The 18,257-nt window shown below is 34.6% G+C and overlaps 1 protein-coding gene across 1 annotated transcript; it reads right to left on the bottom strand.

Annotated features, from left to right (window-relative positions):
• Positions 1 to 16,978: 16,978 nt before the first annotated feature.
• On the bottom strand, positions 16,979 to 17,789 carry LOC143562636 (HMG-Y-related protein A-like). The gene is made up of 2 exons (XM_077050384.1): positions 17,664 to 17,789; positions 16,979 to 17,553 (listed from the first exon to the last, which is right to left on the bottom strand). Exons 1-2 carry the CDS (start codon positions 17,691 to 17,693, stop codon positions 17,113 to 17,115), a joined length of 471 nt encoding a protein of 156 aa, XP_076906499.1. The 5' UTR covers positions 17,694 to 17,789; the 3' UTR covers positions 16,979 to 17,112.
• Positions 17,790 to 18,257: the final 468 nt, after the last annotated feature.

The following is an 18,257-nucleotide window of genomic DNA, read 5'->3' on the forward strand; positions in this document are numbered from 1 at the left end:
AAGGTTGTTCGTTGGGTGTTTGAGTTTGTTTATATTATTTTATTGTTTGAATAAACAGTAATTCGTATTTAATTCACTAAATTAATATAGTGTTTTATGAAAGTCAGGTTAAAAGTCACGTTAAACTTAACCCTTAGGTCATGTATAGTCAAAACGTCTCACTCTTGGGCATTTTGCGTCATGTGACATTTCCATCATCAATAGAGAGTTTTGTAAAAAGTGACGTAGTGGAAAAACACCACAACTCTCTTACAATAATTACGTATATTGCCCCCCCCCCCCCTTCTCTCCCTCTACCCACACACAATTTCCATAAAAAATCATGCCAAACTAGCGTTTTGTAAGAAACGCTTCCTTAAAAACTCCAAGCTAAAACGGGATGTGGGGGGAGGAGGCGTTTTGAAGTGAAAACGCCGTAACTTGTGTTGAGTACATATGGTTTTACAAGCCCACAAATATAATAATGTTCAAAAAGCATGCCAAATAAGATACAATTAATGACAACTGCCATGTGATTCACACCATGCATTTTGTTTCTTTTTTTGTTGCTTTTGAAATTTTCAACCTTGGATACTTTATTATAAACCATGTAGTAATTATGTTACATAATAAAGGTTTAAAATGCATACGAGATAACAATACTATAGTTATTGACTACTATGCCAGATGATTTACGTTGTACTTGTTTATAAAATTCGCAACATCCTATAACTTATTTATTTCTAAACAAAAGCTGCATCCCTAGTGAGGATTTAAGAGGTTGGGGAATAGCCCAAATCACAAATACCTCACTTTTACCCAATTTCATAAAAAGGTACTAAAATCACAAGGTGGTGTTAGAGAAGTACCCAATTCACTTTTCCACACAAAACATTCGGGTTCTATAACCCATCGCTAGTTCCCGAAATGATTTAATATGGGGTAGTGGCATTGCTCCCGAGTTACCTAGGGTGCTCACATGGGTTTACCCGAGACAACTCCCACCTCCCTAATATAGTTACTTTACATGCTATATTAAAATTCGTAACCTTTGATGCAATTTGAATTCTATACCTATATATATATAATATATGCACACTAGCTTGAGACCCGTGAACTACACACGCCTACACGAAAATACAATATGATATGACTAATTACTTTACTTGCTAAAAGTAACTAACATATGATTCCACTTTTTCTAATTGTTATTGTGGTTGAAATTTGTATTGTTGGATGCGATTCAAGTCTATACTAATAAATCACAAACAAATATCATGTAGCTATAATCTTTTTAATTGTCTTAACAAAAACAATGTTTATATTGTTTTGCTTAAATCATAACACATGAGAATATGATGACATTCACTCTTTGTATATGATTTTAAAGGCACGGCCACACATATAGCTATATAAGAGCTTAAGCGAATTTTAGTGAAAAGAAAATTCTTCCAAATTATATTGATTCTTTACTCTTATCAAAACCTGAGAATTCATCGAAGTTAAACGTGAAAATTTTGAGAACCACTTAAATATGGTTCTCTCAAACTTCGAGTTAAGTTTTATACAGTTGAGTCGCATTGCATATTAAACTTCAAATTAAGATATATCAATGAATAAACACTAACCGGACCCCGGGCAGATTACGAGTAACCTGGGGGTTAGATAGATGTTTCCCACGAGGGGTTAGACCCAGAGAAGATGGTTCTTCTGATAACCTGCAAAACAGACACCGTGAGCTTGTCACTGAGAAGAGGGGGGTTCCTTCTTGTGACCACCCTCCGGCGTGAGAATCAGACTAGATTGCTCTTTAAATATAAGTGTATATTAAGAGATTGCTAGAGCCGATATCAGGTATAATATGATGATATAAGATAAGATGAGATGATCATACCATTTGGGGTATTTATAGCCGAAGGTAGGTTTCCAAGGAGGTGTGGCCGGCTGCAACAGTATTCCTGTTCCACCAACAGTGGCCTACGCACGTGCCCTGCTGGTAGTTGGTGGGTAGGCAGCGGCTGATAGTGACCAGGCCTGCTGTGTACTATTCCTTTTCCACCAACTGCCGACTATGCACGTGGTATGGCAGTAGTTGGTGAGTAGGCAGCGGCTAATAGTGACATACAGTACAGGAGCATGCTGCTCGCCATACTGTTGTCAATAAGCTGTCGTATCTTTAGTCAGATCTTTTGCCCATACCTCCTCAGGTACAGTACAGAAGATCTTCCCGTATCGTACGGACTGGCTTATTTGGGCGGGAGTATTCCCCCTCCCGCCCTTGTGCGGGATTGTTCCCGGCTTTGCTCATTCCTTCAGGTGACACTGAGTGATTGAGAGCTAAGTGCCTTGTGCGTGTAGCCTTGCTGCGCGGGTGGCCTTCCCTGATGGCTTGTATCCGAAGCTGCGGGAACAGGCGGAGTCCTTCACCATTGGGAGGCATTTCCTGCGGGAACAGCTTGCGTACTGCGCGTAAGGACGTCACGTCTCTGAGCATGGTTGGTTTCTGCGCAGACGTCCCTTTTCAAGGTGAGTCTTGCGGGTCCAACTGGGCTCTGCTGGGACCTACCTCTTCAATCAAGGTATCTCTTAATCATCCAAAATAGTTTTCAAGTCAAAAGACTTTAAGAAACAAATTATAGTATCTTGTAACGGTGGCAAATCCAACTTAAATGGATTGTTTTGAGTCAAGATGGATAAACTTTAAAAATAAATGGGTTAGGATGGATCATAAAAATTCTTCAAGTGGGTCAGGATGGGTTGGAAATATACAAGTGAGTTTCACTTATAGGTTAAAATGGGTCAAAACAAAATATCCAAGTTATTCAAAATTTATCTAATTCAAAATACCCAAACTATCACGTGCGAAACAAAACTCATCCGAAACCCAAAAAACGATCAAAACGAAACAAAAACCCCGAACGGACTAAAACGAAACAAAAAAGAAACTGAACCGAAATAGAAAAACGACCAAAACGAAACCAAAAAAAGGAATGAAACCGAAAACTGACCAAAACGAAACAAAAACACCGAATCGACCAAACCGAAACAAAACTGAATCATAATAGAAAAACGACCAAAACGAAACAATAAAACCGAAATGAAACCAAAAAGTTGACCAAAACGAAACAAACGAAATGCAACTGAAAAACGGACCAAAACAAAACAAAAACACCGAACCGACCAAAACGAAACAAAAACACCGAATCGACCGAAACAAAACAAAAAAACCAAAACGAAACTAAACCGAAATAGAAAAACGACCAAAACGGAAAAAAAAGCGAAATGCAACTGAAACCTGACCAAAATAAAACAAAAACACTGAACCGAACAAAGCGAAACAAAAAACCGAAACTAAACTGAACCGAAATAGAAAAACGACCGAAACGAAACAAAAAAAAAACGAATTGAAACTGGAAAATTGACCAAAAGGAAACATAAAAAAACTAAATGCAATTTAAAAACCGGACCAAAATGAATCAAAAACACCGAACCGACCAAATGAAACAAAAAAACTAAAACGAAACTAAACCGAAATAGAAACACGACCAAAATGATACAAAAAAACCGATATGAAACCGAAAAACTGACTAAAACGAAACAAAAAAAAAACGAAATGCAATCAAAAAACTTACCAAAACGAAACAAAAAACGGAAACGTAGCCGACCAAAATAAAACAAATGTACGAAACGAAACAAAAAAACGAAATGAAACCGAAAAAACAAAACAACACTGAAACCGAAAAAACCGAGAAATCGAAACCGAAATCATTGAAACCGAGCAGATAACGAAACCGACCGAAATGAAAAAATAAAAACAAAACCGAACCGGGAAAACCCCCGAAAAACTCAAACCTGAACCAGTACAAAAAGTTTTTTTTTTCTGAACGAGGATGATGGGGGAAACATTTTAGTTATTTTACATTTTGCATTTTTTATTTATATTTTGAGTTATTATTTTTTTAATAGTTTTTTTGAATATTTTTTCGAGGGGTTTTTAAAACCCTTTGTATGTCAACCTTCACTTGGGTCAAGATGGATTAGTTTTACCCATCTTGACCCATATCCATCCTAACCCTCCATTTTAAAAATTCATCCTGACTCATACCCATCTTGATCCATCACCCAAATCCAACCCAACTCACTCTCATTGCCTCCTCTATTATCTTGTGTAGTGTTGGTCGTTGCGTAGGGATGTTTAGTGATTTGGTTTTCTGTTATTGAGTAACAATCATATATTATTGGGTTAGGTTAGGCTAAATATATAGGTAGAGTATATAGGATATTAGGATACTGCTACAAGAAGAATATGGTCAATATTACACCATGTTTGGTTAAATATACAACCTTTAACTAGAACTAAAGTTTGATTTGAACTGATTGATGAATTAAAAGTGGAATTAATTAAGTTGTAAACAAATAGTTAGAAAGTTGATCACCCCTTAGGTTAAGCTTTAGAGGCAAATTATCTTTTAACCTAGGTTAATTACTGTTAGTATTTTAGTGTAATTTGGTTAAATGGCTGATGTATAAGAATTTATACATCTTTTCGATACTAAAATATCTTCAAACAAGCGTAATTTCGGTAATTATATTAAAATAAATATCCACTAATGTTTATAATTCGATCTATAGGTAATATAGTAGTAAGGAATAAAACGAGCTAATATATGAAGAAAAACAGTGAAAACAAACTCAACACACCACATGGTGAATCAAAGCATTGTCATGTCTATAGCTTACGAAGTAAAGATAAAATTCAGGAAGACAAACACATGACCATGTTAACCTAAACATATCCATGTTACCAAGAACAAGAAGAAAAAATAGAATGTTCTAAAGTTTAACATCGTTATGCCTTCCCAAAACATGCCCATAATTTTAGTACAAGATAAAACAACAAAAATGGATTGTTGTGGACTCACCATGGTCGTGCTTAGCTCAACATGGTCACCCTTTCCCTTGTTGTACGACCTGACAATAAACATTCAATGTTGCAATACAAAAATGTCATCATGGTCATGTTTTGCTCAGCACAACCGTGTTTTGGGTACCTGATGAGCCTATAAATTAAATGTCCATCTTCCACATTCAATACACCTTCAACACCATTAAATTCACTTCACCCACCTCCTTTATCCACCATTAATAAGGGAATTATCTCATCCATTCAACCTTTGAAGATTAAGGAGATTAAGCTCTTTGAAGAAGTCATTAGCATCAAGGATTAGTCATCCAAATTGATTAGCTTGTTTTAATTTGATCATGTTTGTATCTATTACCTTGATGTATAACATTATTCTTACTTTAGGCTAAACTTTCATAGTATCATCTTGATTTATAATGAATCTTAATTGAAGTTTAATAATATTAGTTAAACATATGATCAGTTTTTAATAAGTAAAGGTTATTTTGCAATTATCACTTAATGAGGAATGTTATAGTACTCTTAAAAGATACCCAAAGTGCCAAGCTTGACGATAAGCCAAGAAATTATTAGTCTTGTGAGGCCTTAGCGAACCTTAAAAAATACACCAAGTTCCAAACTTAACGATAAGCCAAGGAATTGCCACTCTTGTAAGGGCTTGGTCGATAAATTAAATAAATTTAAAAGAGACGCCAAGATTCCGAACTTGATGATAAGTCGAGAAATCGTCATTCTTGTAAGGACTTGGTTGTGGAAAAAAAATATATAAATCCTAATATTGACATGTTGGGTGTTAGTAGTAATTAATCATTTTAAATTGAGAACTATTGACAATGTTTGTGAAAATGGATTGTTGATATTCATCCAATAAAATCGACTAATTCCTTGTTAAGTGAATGTACAACATAACCTATTTTAAACAACTATTGGGTGGTTATTACACGAGTTCTATAATTGTTCAATATTTGTGCGAGTTAATACTTGGTAATGCAATGTTAATCCTTTACAACTCAACTAATCGCAATTGGTGTTTTAAGAATGATACAAAGGTTATTTTTACTGAAAATCAAGGAAATTCACTTAGTAATTCCTAAACCACTTTCTTACATAAAATGATGTTTTAGTGAAAGTCATAAAGTCATGCATATCTTTTTCTTTAATTATAATGGAATAACATGACTTAGGAATAATATGTTATTTCCATATTTAATCACCATATCAAGCTCACATCACATTTTACTAACTTATTATTCAACCAATTTAAGAGGAGTTTGAACCAAGATGATACACTTTTATTCTTGATCATAAAAATATTGGTTCAAACTAAAATTTGGTAACCTCCAGTTAACATATTGAAAAAAAAAGACAATATTAAAAAAAACCTAAAAATATTGTCTTTATTTATGCTTTTTAAATTTCTCTTTAAAAATTTACTTATCAAACCAAAACCACTAAGATGTTTACATCCGGTTAAAATAAATACAACGGTTTAGTAGTAAAAATCAAATAAGTGTATCCGTGAATCGGTGTTGGGTTCTTAACTATACTTTACTACATATACGATGGATGCACTTGACTATTTGTGTATGATTTAGTTAAGATAATATTCATTTTTATAAATTTTAAACTAGACATTGTGTGAACAAAAGTATACCTTGCATGGGTTTACCCGAGACGAATCCCACCTCCCTAATATAGTTCCTTTACATGCTATATTAAAATTCATTACGTTGGATGCAATTTGAATTCTATACCTATATATAATATTTGTACACTAGTTTGAGACCTGTGAACTACACACGTTTGCACGAAAATACAATATCTAAAAGTAACTAACATATGATTCCACTTTTTCTTATTGTTATTGTGGTTGAAATTTGTACTTTTGGATGCAATTCAAGTCTATACTGATAAATCATATACAAATATCATGTAGCATTAATAAATATAAAAATTTTCAAGAAAAATCACGAAATTTACCATACTAACGGAGAAAACGGTAATAACCAGGGCCACCCCGAGTCCCCAAAGAGCTGTTTAATTTGACCCATTCATCGGGTTTCCATCCACTTTCATGCATATGGATCCACCACCCAACAACATCATGTTGAGCACCTGTTTTCGCATATCATGCATATGGAAATTACTTTCAAAACCAAACTTTTGTCAATTCACACTACCAAAATATCAAACATACTTATATTCTTCGCACCAAATAACAGGAGCCTAGACCCACACAAAAAATTAAGATTCTGTTCAAAAAACAAAAGATAACCCACCCACAAAAAGTAAACGAAAACACAGTGATCAATTGCATTCATTTTTTACGGGTGTTAGGTTTCGAAACAGCGGGATCAAAAAATTTCATTAGTTAAAAAATCATGGTTTACCGCTACCATTAGAAAAAGTCATGAAGTTTAATAATGTCTTTCATTAATCGCACAAGGTAAGTGTAAGTGGACAAATGCTTGTTTAATTTCTAGGCCTCTCAATGTAATCATCGTGAAGTGTGTGTGGGTAAGTGTAAGTGTGCCAAAACAGCATGAAAACTAAAGTACAACGTCACGGGGGTGACCGAAGTCACGGACTAAAAGTTTTTGGTTTGGGATCAGGATTTCGGTACTGGTACGGTACCGATTTCATCCCTAAGGGTGAATACCTAGAAGAAGAATTGCAAAGACCTAAAATATTTATAAAAACAAATATTTTACTATTCGACTACTATTTTGTAACTTTTGTTTATAAATACGGCGAGGTTTTATAAAAAAACAAACGATGGGATATTATATTAAAAAAAATCAATGGTGACCGGTAGCATTTTGAAAAAATACATCAGAAATGACCGCGCTTAATATTTATAAAAATTTTCGAGAATAATCACGAAATTTACCATATTAACGAAGAAAACGGCAGTGACCAGGGCCACCCTAGGTCCCCGTAGAGCTGCGCCCCCAGCATAGACCACATAATGTGAATCAAAGAAATCCAATCTTTAAAATAACATTAATTCTTATTACTTTTCATCACTTATTACAAAGAGGGTTTTTCCTCGATTCAACATAACCGTTTAATTTGACCCATTGATCGGTTTCCATCCACTTTCCCCTGTAATTCGAATTCATTTGTTAATCTCACAAAATAGAACAAAATACTGAAAATAATATCACTTTTAAAGCCATATATCAATTTTGGAAAATATTAGATATTATGTATAGGGTTTAGTTATTCTACGAAAGACAACAAAAATGAGAAGTGTACGAAGTCATAAGAAATTAACATGTGTGAAGTGTAGACAAAAGGAAAAAGGGCATAAAAGTAATTGTACACATTTTCTTCTTCACATGCAAGTCACATGTTAATTCTCCCATCATTTTAAAACGTTTATAACTTTTTTATATGATATTTTTTTTGAAAAAAATTTCACCATAATAACAAGCGTTTTTTTTGTCTTTAATATAAGTATGATTTTGTTATATAAAAACAAGAAAAAAAAATTACGTCATTGTATCTTTTTTCGTCATTGTGTCTTTCTGTTTGCTATTATATTTTTTCATCTTTGTGTCTTTCAGCTTATCATTGTGTTTTTTTTAAATACTAATAACACCGTTGTGTAATAATAATATGTCAATGTAATGAAAAATACCAACAAATTATCTAATACTATACACAATGATGAATACATATTACACGTTATCCTGAAACGTAAAACACAATAATTGTTACATATAACACAATGACCTGAAACGTAAGACACAATGGTATAAATACATATAACACAATGACCTTAAACGTAAAACACAATGGAAACTACATATTACACAATGACTTGAACGTAATACACATTAAACATAACACTATTTTTCTCAAATTAAGTGAATGTTGAAGACAATGACTAAAGCATAATGATGAGCAGACTGACAAATGTTGAGCAAAAAGACATAATGATGTAATCGTTGTTTTTATTTTTATCTTTAATTTGAGTAACGATTGTAAAACACAATGACCAAAATCTATAGCACAATGCATATAAACTCAATTAAAAAACACAATGGACAACCAAATAACAGAATATTAAAAAACCCACCAACTTTTTATTTTTTATTTTTATATAATAATATGATATTCATATTAAAGATAAAAAAACGTTTATTATTTCGGTAAAAAAATTTTCTAAAAAATGACGTTTGAAAAAGTTATAACGTTTTAAAATTATGGAGGAATTGACATGTGCCTTGCTTGTGGAGAGAGATAATCATCATAAGTGGGTTATTATCTTTATGTCCTTTTCATCAATTTTTATTTTTAAATTAATTTCCACCATCCAAATTTAAGATCAATGGATTAGAATCTTTCTCACACTTCTCATTTTTGTTGTACTTTATATTTTAACTTTACCCATTATGTATAACAAGCATAAAAAATAATAAGAACTAATGCAAGTTGTTCAAATTTGTAACAATCTTTAAGATAGTCGATTACTTTGGCATGGCGACTATGAACCCCTAAAGATAAAAATCCTGAACATATTATTAAACAAATCTAAAGACTAAAGATTAAAAGGTATGTAGCGATTAGAGTTACCGTTGGAGTAAGCAAAAGAAAGTTAAAAGAAGGAAATAATGAAATCACAAAAAAAAAAAAAGAAAAAAAAAGACCTACCTTGTAGTCGAGTAACTCATCATTAACGATCGAATTAATGCAAAACTGAACCGTAAAACAATACGAATGAGAACTTATACCTGATTTCTGCCCGAAAATGCAGCAGCTTTCAAATTAAATCCTGAACCCTTTCGCCTCATCTCCGCCCGAATCATCTTTTTCCTTCTCGGTCTCATCAAACCCGAAATTCTTAACCTAAATCCAAACCGCCGACTAAAACTGAGTTCGTGTTGCGATGGAGATGGCAAGTGAAGGCCGACACACCTATAACTATCATCAAATCCAATTAGTGTTTATGTACCATTAAACAAATGCTAATATATCAATCCATTAACAGACGAACAAACCTTGGATTAGAAGGAGGCTTGCGAATCACAAATCAGAAATTTGAATCGCCAGAGATGATGAAAGAGAACCGCCATTAGGGTTACAAATTCTAGGGAGATGATGGTGATAGAATATACTTGGGAGTCTGCAGCAGCGATACGGTTTGAGAATGAACTGGCTTATGTAATCAATTTAGGAGCCTGCAATCGATTAAAGAGGTGGTATAAGAGACTTGAAAAACATACGGATGTAATGGCATGAGAGGTTCTAACCCGTTTTTCTAATATAGGTACCGAGACCCGTGGATACTACCCATGACCTGCGAAAAATTTTTAAGGTTTAAATCAATAAAAAGCCATCATTTATAAATGGAACAATCTAGTGGCACGAGAGGGGGGGAGCGACGTGACAGCTTTAAATGTAGACAATTATATATATATATATAGATTTATATATAATGAAAAATACAATTTACATGTTGGTGTAAATTTAAACATGAGTTAATTGCCCGTTTGCCCCCTGTGGTTTGTCAAACTAGCACGTTTGCCCCCAGTGGTTCCGAAATAGCACCATTGCCCCCTGAGGTTGTTTTTTTAGTACCCGGGTGCCCCCAAACATGAACGTCCGTTAGTTTTCACCGTTTGGTGTCAGAAAGTTAGGGTATTTTCGTCTTTTAACTGCATAAAGATGGAGGAATGCTCTTATACTACTACATACCCAGCAGCAGCTTGACCAGCACTTTCACCACCATCCCCAGCAGCACCAAATTAATGTTCCAAATTAATGTTCCAGACCAACTCGTAACCGCCAAACAAACAAGACCCACTTGTTTTCAAACTCTAATTTCGTGCCATAACTTCAATTAATCAGAACCAAAGATTGGGGTAAACGACAACCGCCAACTCCGGCCACCACCATCGGAGCCGCCCGCCGATCTCGCTACCCCCAACCATCAATTCTGGTTCCCCAACACAATTTTCGTCAAATCCAATACCCGAAATCAAAATCAAAATCAACATTCAAGTCCAAATCGTGACGGTGGTAGTTAAATGGTTATAAAATTGCAAATCTATTCCCGATTTTGCACCCCACCACTTAAAGCGTCTCTCTTTAACACGATAATGAAACTCAGGTGGTTCAATCGATCATGGTAGCGAGCATTTGTGTCGGAATCACGTGATGGCAGTTGTTGGCAACTGAGGTGATGGGGCTTTAGCCGGCTGCTGTGGTGATGTGGGTTTCTGGTTTGGTTTATTGATCATGATTCAAAGGTTTGTGGGTGAAGATGGTGGAAGACCGGGAGATGGTGGTGGTGGAGTACTGCAGAGGGGATTAAAATGAGAAAGAGAGTGATTGATGGATTATCATAGTAATTCTAAAAGACGAAAATACCCTAACTTTCTGACACCAAACGGTGAAAACTAACGGACGTTCATGTTTGGGGGCACCCGGGTACTAAAAAAACAACCTCAGGGGGCAATGGTGCTATTTCGGAACCACTGGGGGCAAACGTGCTAGTTTGACAAACCACAGGGGGCAAACGGGCAATTAACTCTTTAAACATATATGAATATGTAAAATATATGTGTAGTCATTGTTGTTGGCATAAAATAGAAACATATATGAATAAGTAAAATAAATGTGTATTCATTTTCGTTAGCATAAAATCCAAACGCATATAAATAAGTGATACGATCATACTTGAGATAGAGATAAACCTTTCAGATCGAGAAACCCACACATAACAAAGAACATAAACATAATCATGAGGCAAGAAGCATAAATATATAACATGTAGTTTAACACACAAAAACATGAGATTGAATTGCATAAAGTATTGAAACAAACCTTGGAAATTGATACAGGTATACATGCTACCCCTTGAATCAGGGAATTCTCTCAAAGAGTTGATGAACTAACGACTCTATTAGAAAGTAGAATTAGCAACTTTTACATGAACTTTCAAGTGGGTGAGATTGGTCGGGTGGTATCAATTATCAAGAGTATTCTCGTCGAACTCCGCTCTTCTAACTCAAACACACTTGGAGTGCGCCGTATAACGGAGAGTTGTATGCTTCCTCCTAATTTCGATCGCACCTGGACCTTTTGAGCAGCTAGCCTACTTGCCTTTTAGTTCTTTCTTAATTTTGTTCTTGTAGGTAGACTCCTTTCCAAAAACCCTTGAAAGTGTCTTTAATATTAATTGCCAAAACCCTCAATATAATTCTGTAGTGGGTTCTCCATTAATCTCCAACCGTCTTTCATTTTATTTTTTTTTCCAAGTTATCGTTCAATTAACTAGTGGGCCTGTTTTTCCTTCTTCTGATCTTCGGTCCAACAGCCTGCTCCATAATCTATTGCATTGGTCCAACGTTCCAACTAACTTCAAGCTCAACTCATTTAATTCCTACGTATTCATAAACTAATATAATGACTTTATTAAAAAAAACTGTAATCTTAATTACGCAAGTTGCACATTATAAACGAAATAAATGACAAACGTAGATAATTTTACGTTAGTCAATATTCAAACCCGAAAACAATTTCATTATATCCTTCAATGTGTTTGTGGGATGGGGGTGCTTGCTAATAAAGAAGAAATTAAATTTCTGAGTATTTAGGAAACCAGATCAATGTTGGTGGTGGATTTAGCTCGTATTCATTCAATTTGAGAAAATTCTTAGTTTTAGTTTTGTTTGACTTCAGCCAGGGGTAACCTTGGAGGCAGGATCGTCCCCGAAAATCTCTAAGAATTTAAGGGATTGGGGCGAGTAAAAATAGGGCTCTTAATTAAAATATAAACTCATTAACTTGTATATAAAAATGTCAACTTTACAACGATATTTGTGATAACAGTAACAAAACAAAAGTATCATAGCAAAATGAACTAAATTGAATATTAAACGAACCGTAAGTCTCTCCTAACATTTTTTTTGCTTTAAATCAAAAGGTCTTTTGTTACATAATCAATCAATCAATCATATCCAGTGAAGTCTCACCAACAGCAAAGCTATAAGTAGGGTCTGGGGAGGGTGGGATGTAGGCACACCGTACCTCTAACCAAAGGGATAAAGAGTTGGCTTCTAGAGAGACCCTCAGCTCTAGAGTACATATGCATGGGGCAATATAAGAAAATCAAAGTTCACAGTAAATAATAATAATAATAATAATAATCTATACTATATATAATACATCAAATAAGGGCAAATTAAGACATCCATTTTTAAGTAATTTACAACACTTAAAGCATAAGTTACATGTGTTAGTAAGGATAAACATGTCTTTTAAACACAATTCATTCAACTTACAAGTTTGGTCTCTCATCTTTAACCATATTATGTTTTTAATTTAACTTGTAAACTAACTTCTCACCCATGATTTTTAAACGACTAAAGCCTTTTCATACGTTAATATTTTTATAAACAAATTGCACCATAAAAACGAGCATTTTAATCTCTTTAATTTGGATATGATATTGTTGTAATTTTTTTTCATTTTAAATAAATTAATACGTTACGTAGGGGTGTTTAGTGTCGGTCTTGATGGTTTTTAAGTTAAACTTGTGAGTCCAACCGTTAATACTGATTTTTTGTCATCCAAAACCGAACTCAACCATTGAAAGTTGAAATCGAATCGTTACTAACGGCCTGATTCCAGTTTGGTTTTACAGTTTAAACTTTAATAATAAATTTAGTTTAAAATAATTAATAATTTAAATGTACCATCAATTTTAACTAAAAACCAACATAATATGATACCTGAGATGATCCTAAATAAAAAATGATAATTTTAGCCACATAAATGATAAAATATTAATGGAAGATCTAGGACGTGAAATAATAACAACAAAGATTACAAAAGGAATCATATTGCAATTAGGTTAATTTACAGTCTTTTCTGGTTTGATATGGCCGGTTGCCGATATAAACAACGAACCAACCGTTCACTATGTTTTGAAAATTTTGAAACGACCAACAAACCGAAAGTAAAAAAGAAAAAGAAAAAAGAAGTCAAACCAATGACCGATTTATACGATTTCAAGGTTTTAACCGAACCATAAACACTTATATTTGTACATGATTAGCAAGTGCAAACACCCGCTGCATCACGCGGGCACCCGTCTAATAATAATAATAATAATAATATATATGGGAAGAGAATACCATTATTGTAAAAAAATAATCTAAATGTAAAATTAATATAATTTAATATAATATTAACAAAACAGAAAACTCATAAACTAACATGCCACTATCATATTAGTAAAAATTTAAGATTGGATTCATATTTCCGTGGGCTCAGCTTTAAACAAATAATATAAATAAATTAAAAGAATAAGAAAAACAATGTGAGACTCATATAAATAAAATAAAAACAATCAAAAGAAAGAAAGAAATATAACAATGTGAGATGCAAGTCTCGACCTTCCGCTAGTTGACCAAATTAAGATTAAACATGTATGCTTGAGCATGTATATTATATAAACATACGGATTTTTTTGGGCCTTAAAAGTAATTGATGGGCCTTGGGTTATCCCCTATATTGCCCACCTTATGAGACGGGCCTGTTTAGAGGTATTTCGTCTAGTAGGAACCTTTGATAAGCATAGGAAAATATGCTAGGTTTATTAAAGGGGAGTGAGGGGATTTTTCATGGTTAGTATTTATGCTCCTCATGATGAAAGCAAACAAAAGAAGTTATGTGGTGTATTATTGAATTGTTTCTATCACATAATCTTGGTTTATTTTTCTTTTTTTTTATAATTATATTAATTTTTTTGGATGAAATGCGGGTTAGTCGTTTTTCCAATTGAATGCTACAAGTTTAAATAATTATATTGATAGGGTGGAGGTGGTAGGGTGGAGGTGGTGCACTATGTAAAATACTTTTAACTATGTGAAGTAAATCATTTCTCCAATAACTTTATATTATTTATTGTTGTCACAATTGTCATTTATCTACAAAAAAGTTATATATAAGGACCCATTTTTTTAGTATTGGCAACCAAAATCTTGTAGACTGGCGATGTGTAATAGCCCCCTCCCTATCTTCAAACCTCCTTCAACGAAAACGCGATTAAAGTACAATTGCACCCTAGTTACGTATACTTCAATCAAAATACCGTTTTAAACCAAGATTCAAAAATCTACAACACTCGTGCATCCTTTGAGGTGAATCACGATCATTGGGTTGTTTGTGCATAGTGTAAGGCCGGATTGAAGGAAATATTTAAATGAAAAATAAGCAATTTGGAATTATTAATTTTGAAGGAATTATTTAACAAGCCATCTCTACAATCAGGCGCACAAGGAGGCATATCAGACTCCACTTTATTCTTATATACTAAAAACACACATTATATAAAGCTTCAATTCCCTCCTGTATTATCATCATTAACTAGAACCATATAGTGCTGTTATGAGCATCCAAATCCTTAACAATGATGCAAATGTAATCCATCTCAGAAGTCGAATAGGGTACACTTGTATGATAGAGGTGCACAAATCGGGTTTTTCAAATACCCGGGTTCGGGTATGGAACCAAGTACGGGTATGACCGGGTATTGGGAAATCGGGTATTGGTAATAACCGGGTCGGGTTCGGGTCCAGGTATTGCCTCCAAAAACCATACCCTATGCATCGGGTTCAGGTCGGGTATAGAACCGGGTATTCTAAAACCGGGTATTTGAATACCCTATTTTCGAGTATTGAAAAAACCCTATTTGTGGGTTTTTTCGGGTATAGATTGAATTTTTTAAAAGGTTGTAATTTTTAGGGGTATTTTTCGGGTATTTTTAAGGTATTTTTCGGATATACATATGGTATTTGAAATACCCGGTTTCGGGTATTGGAAAAACCCGGTTCCGTGTATGGAACTAGTTCGGGTTTTCGGGTATTACCGGGTACAAATCGGGTCCGGTTTGGGTTCGGGTTTTAATAACGAAATGCATACCCTATCCGTACCCTACGGGTAGGGTCGGGTACGGGTTCGGGTATTAAAAACCCGGGATTTTGTTTTAGTCTGGTTCCGGGTTCGTTTTTTTTTTCACCTCTACCCTTTCCTAACTCATTTTTTCTTGTTGACATAGACTTGAAGCCCAATGGCTTTGTTGCAACCCAAACTCCATCTAAGTCCATTTGATATTTAAATTTTTAATCAACCTCAAATACATGGATGCTTAATCCATCGTTTTCTACTCAGAGAGCCCACTTTTTTTCATTGATTTAACTCGTAGGCTAGGAATAGTAGCATTATTTCGTATAGCTTTCATAGATGGTCTTCAAAAGACGTATTTTGTAATTTAACTTCCACTTGAACCTCTATAAATCGTTTGTCATGTCCTCTTTACATATCTTATATTTGAGTTGTAAAAAGAGTTAAGAGAAAAACAAAATCTCATCGTGTTTAGTTTGTTAATCATGCTTCTTATATCCCTTAAATTGGCACACCTAACAAACCGAAGTGGTTTCCTCTGCTAACGTCCTCCCTCACAACATATCGTTCAACTATATCTATATCACCAAATGTTTAGAAGACTATCCCATTATACCAACAACCCACCGTAGGTTTGCTTCTCTCGTGTTGCATTCAGTTTGTTCATCCTGTAGCTAACATTTTGCCATTCTTTTTCCAGTTGGTTTCGTCTCTTGTGTTGCATTTAGTTTGTTCCTCCTATAGCTAACATTTTTGCACTCTTTTTCCAGATGGTTTCATCTCTGATATCTCCTCACCAATCTTGTCATGTTTGTTTCGTTGCACCAACCGGCTACATTACATTGGCATTCAAATTACATACTTGCGCAACCAAAACGACATAACGATCATAACCAATACCAAATGTTAATCACAATCCATTGAATAGCTGCACAAATAGAATTCACAAAGCCTTCCTTAAGATGTGCTTACCATTCTATTATCAAACCTAAAGAAATAGAATTCACATAGCCTGTTTACAACAAACTAATAGTCCACCATATTGTCATGATTAACTATAGGTGTATAATAATTCTACCATGATAAAATAAAACGTATTAACATGCAAAACATTAGCAAACCATAAACTAATGCCAATTCAAAATCCTCATCACAAAACACCCAATTTCATTTCATTCCATTTCATATTTAAACCTAAAAATTACAAAACCCACCCTGAGATAACAACATAAACTATAACCTAATAACACAACCTTCCGTTAGCTAATTATCATCAGTCAACTCAAAAGTCAATTAGCCTCAACACCCACATCTTCCGCCTGCACTTTCCTCGGCCTGCCTCTCGGCCGCCCGGTTTTCGACGACGTCGTTTTCACCCCCACAGCCTTCACCTTCTTCGCCGCCGGCGGAGCATTTGGATCCTTCTTCGGTCTTCCTCTTCCCCTCTTAACCTCAGACCCGGGTTGAACCGGGTCCGAACCACCGGTCTGGACCGGGTTCCCCAACGCCGCCGGTTCTTTAGCTTTCGGCGGACGCCCACGGCCGCGTTTCGCCGGAACACTCGATTCCGGCCGAGAGTAGCTGTTATCAGACACCACTAGCTCACCGTTGTCCACCAGATTCTTCAATTGATCGGTCAGATCGTCTGGCACAGACCCGTGAGTTGACTCGATGTAGCTTGAGATCAACGATTCGCTTTGTTGTTTAGCATCAATGGCTCCAAATATCATCTGCAAAAAGAAACCCACAAAGATTTTTAAAATTTAAATATTTAAACACATTTTGAGATTATTTAAAGGTTTTGGGAGATGGGTTTGTGTTGAAATTTGAAATTAATTACCTGTGAGTATGAGGGTTGTTCGTCGGCCATTGAAGGAGGTAGGGTAGAGCAAGCACAGTGTGTGAATTTGTGGGATCTTTTGAAGCGATTTATGTGAGGAAATTGTTGGATCAGGATGGATATTGACGGTGCTGAATAATAGATCAATGGGTGAGATGTGTTATGAAAGGAGTCATGCGGATCGGTGACGTGGAATTTGGGATTTTATCAGAAATGGTTTTCTTGTAGGAATGGGGTTTGCCGTTTTGTTTTCTTTTATTATATTTTTGTTTTTCCTTAGCTTCAAAGTCTAGAAAAAGAGAATAATAAACTAGGTACAATTATTTTTATATTTTGAAGTAAACACTAGCAACTAGTGTCTTATTGTCTTAATATAAATATCTTGTTGGTCATTTAGAAAAACAAATTATTTATAATAAATGAGAGAAAGTATGGTATGCTATTTGGTATGTATGACAACGTGTTAGGATGTATTGGCAGGAATATCGTCTCGTTTTAGTTGGTACTGATCAAATTGTATTTTGCTTCTAATTAAATTGTCTCAAACTATAAATTTTCTATTCTGATGGATTTGAAGTCGTTAATGCGACCGTT

The sequence above is a fragment of the Bidens hawaiensis genome, unplaced genomic scaffold (genome assembly GCF_021521415.1).
Source record: "Bidens hawaiensis isolate Kalapana, Puna unplaced genomic scaffold, B.hawaiensis_p1.1 tig00021044_1, whole genome shotgun sequence".
NCBI classification, from domain to species: domain Eukaryota; kingdom Viridiplantae; phylum Streptophyta; class Magnoliopsida; order Asterales; family Asteraceae; genus Bidens; species Bidens hawaiensis.

What these genes read in the sequence shown, in the direction of transcription:
- LOC143562636 (XM_077050384.1), bottom strand. Translation starts at nt 17,693, where the DNA reads ATGGCCGACGAACAACCCTCATACTCACAG. An exon ending in AACAACCCTCATACTCACAG is followed by an intron (nt 17,554 to 17,663) that starts GTAATTAATTTC and finishes TTCTTTTTGCAG; the next exon opens with ATGATATTTGGAGCCATTGA.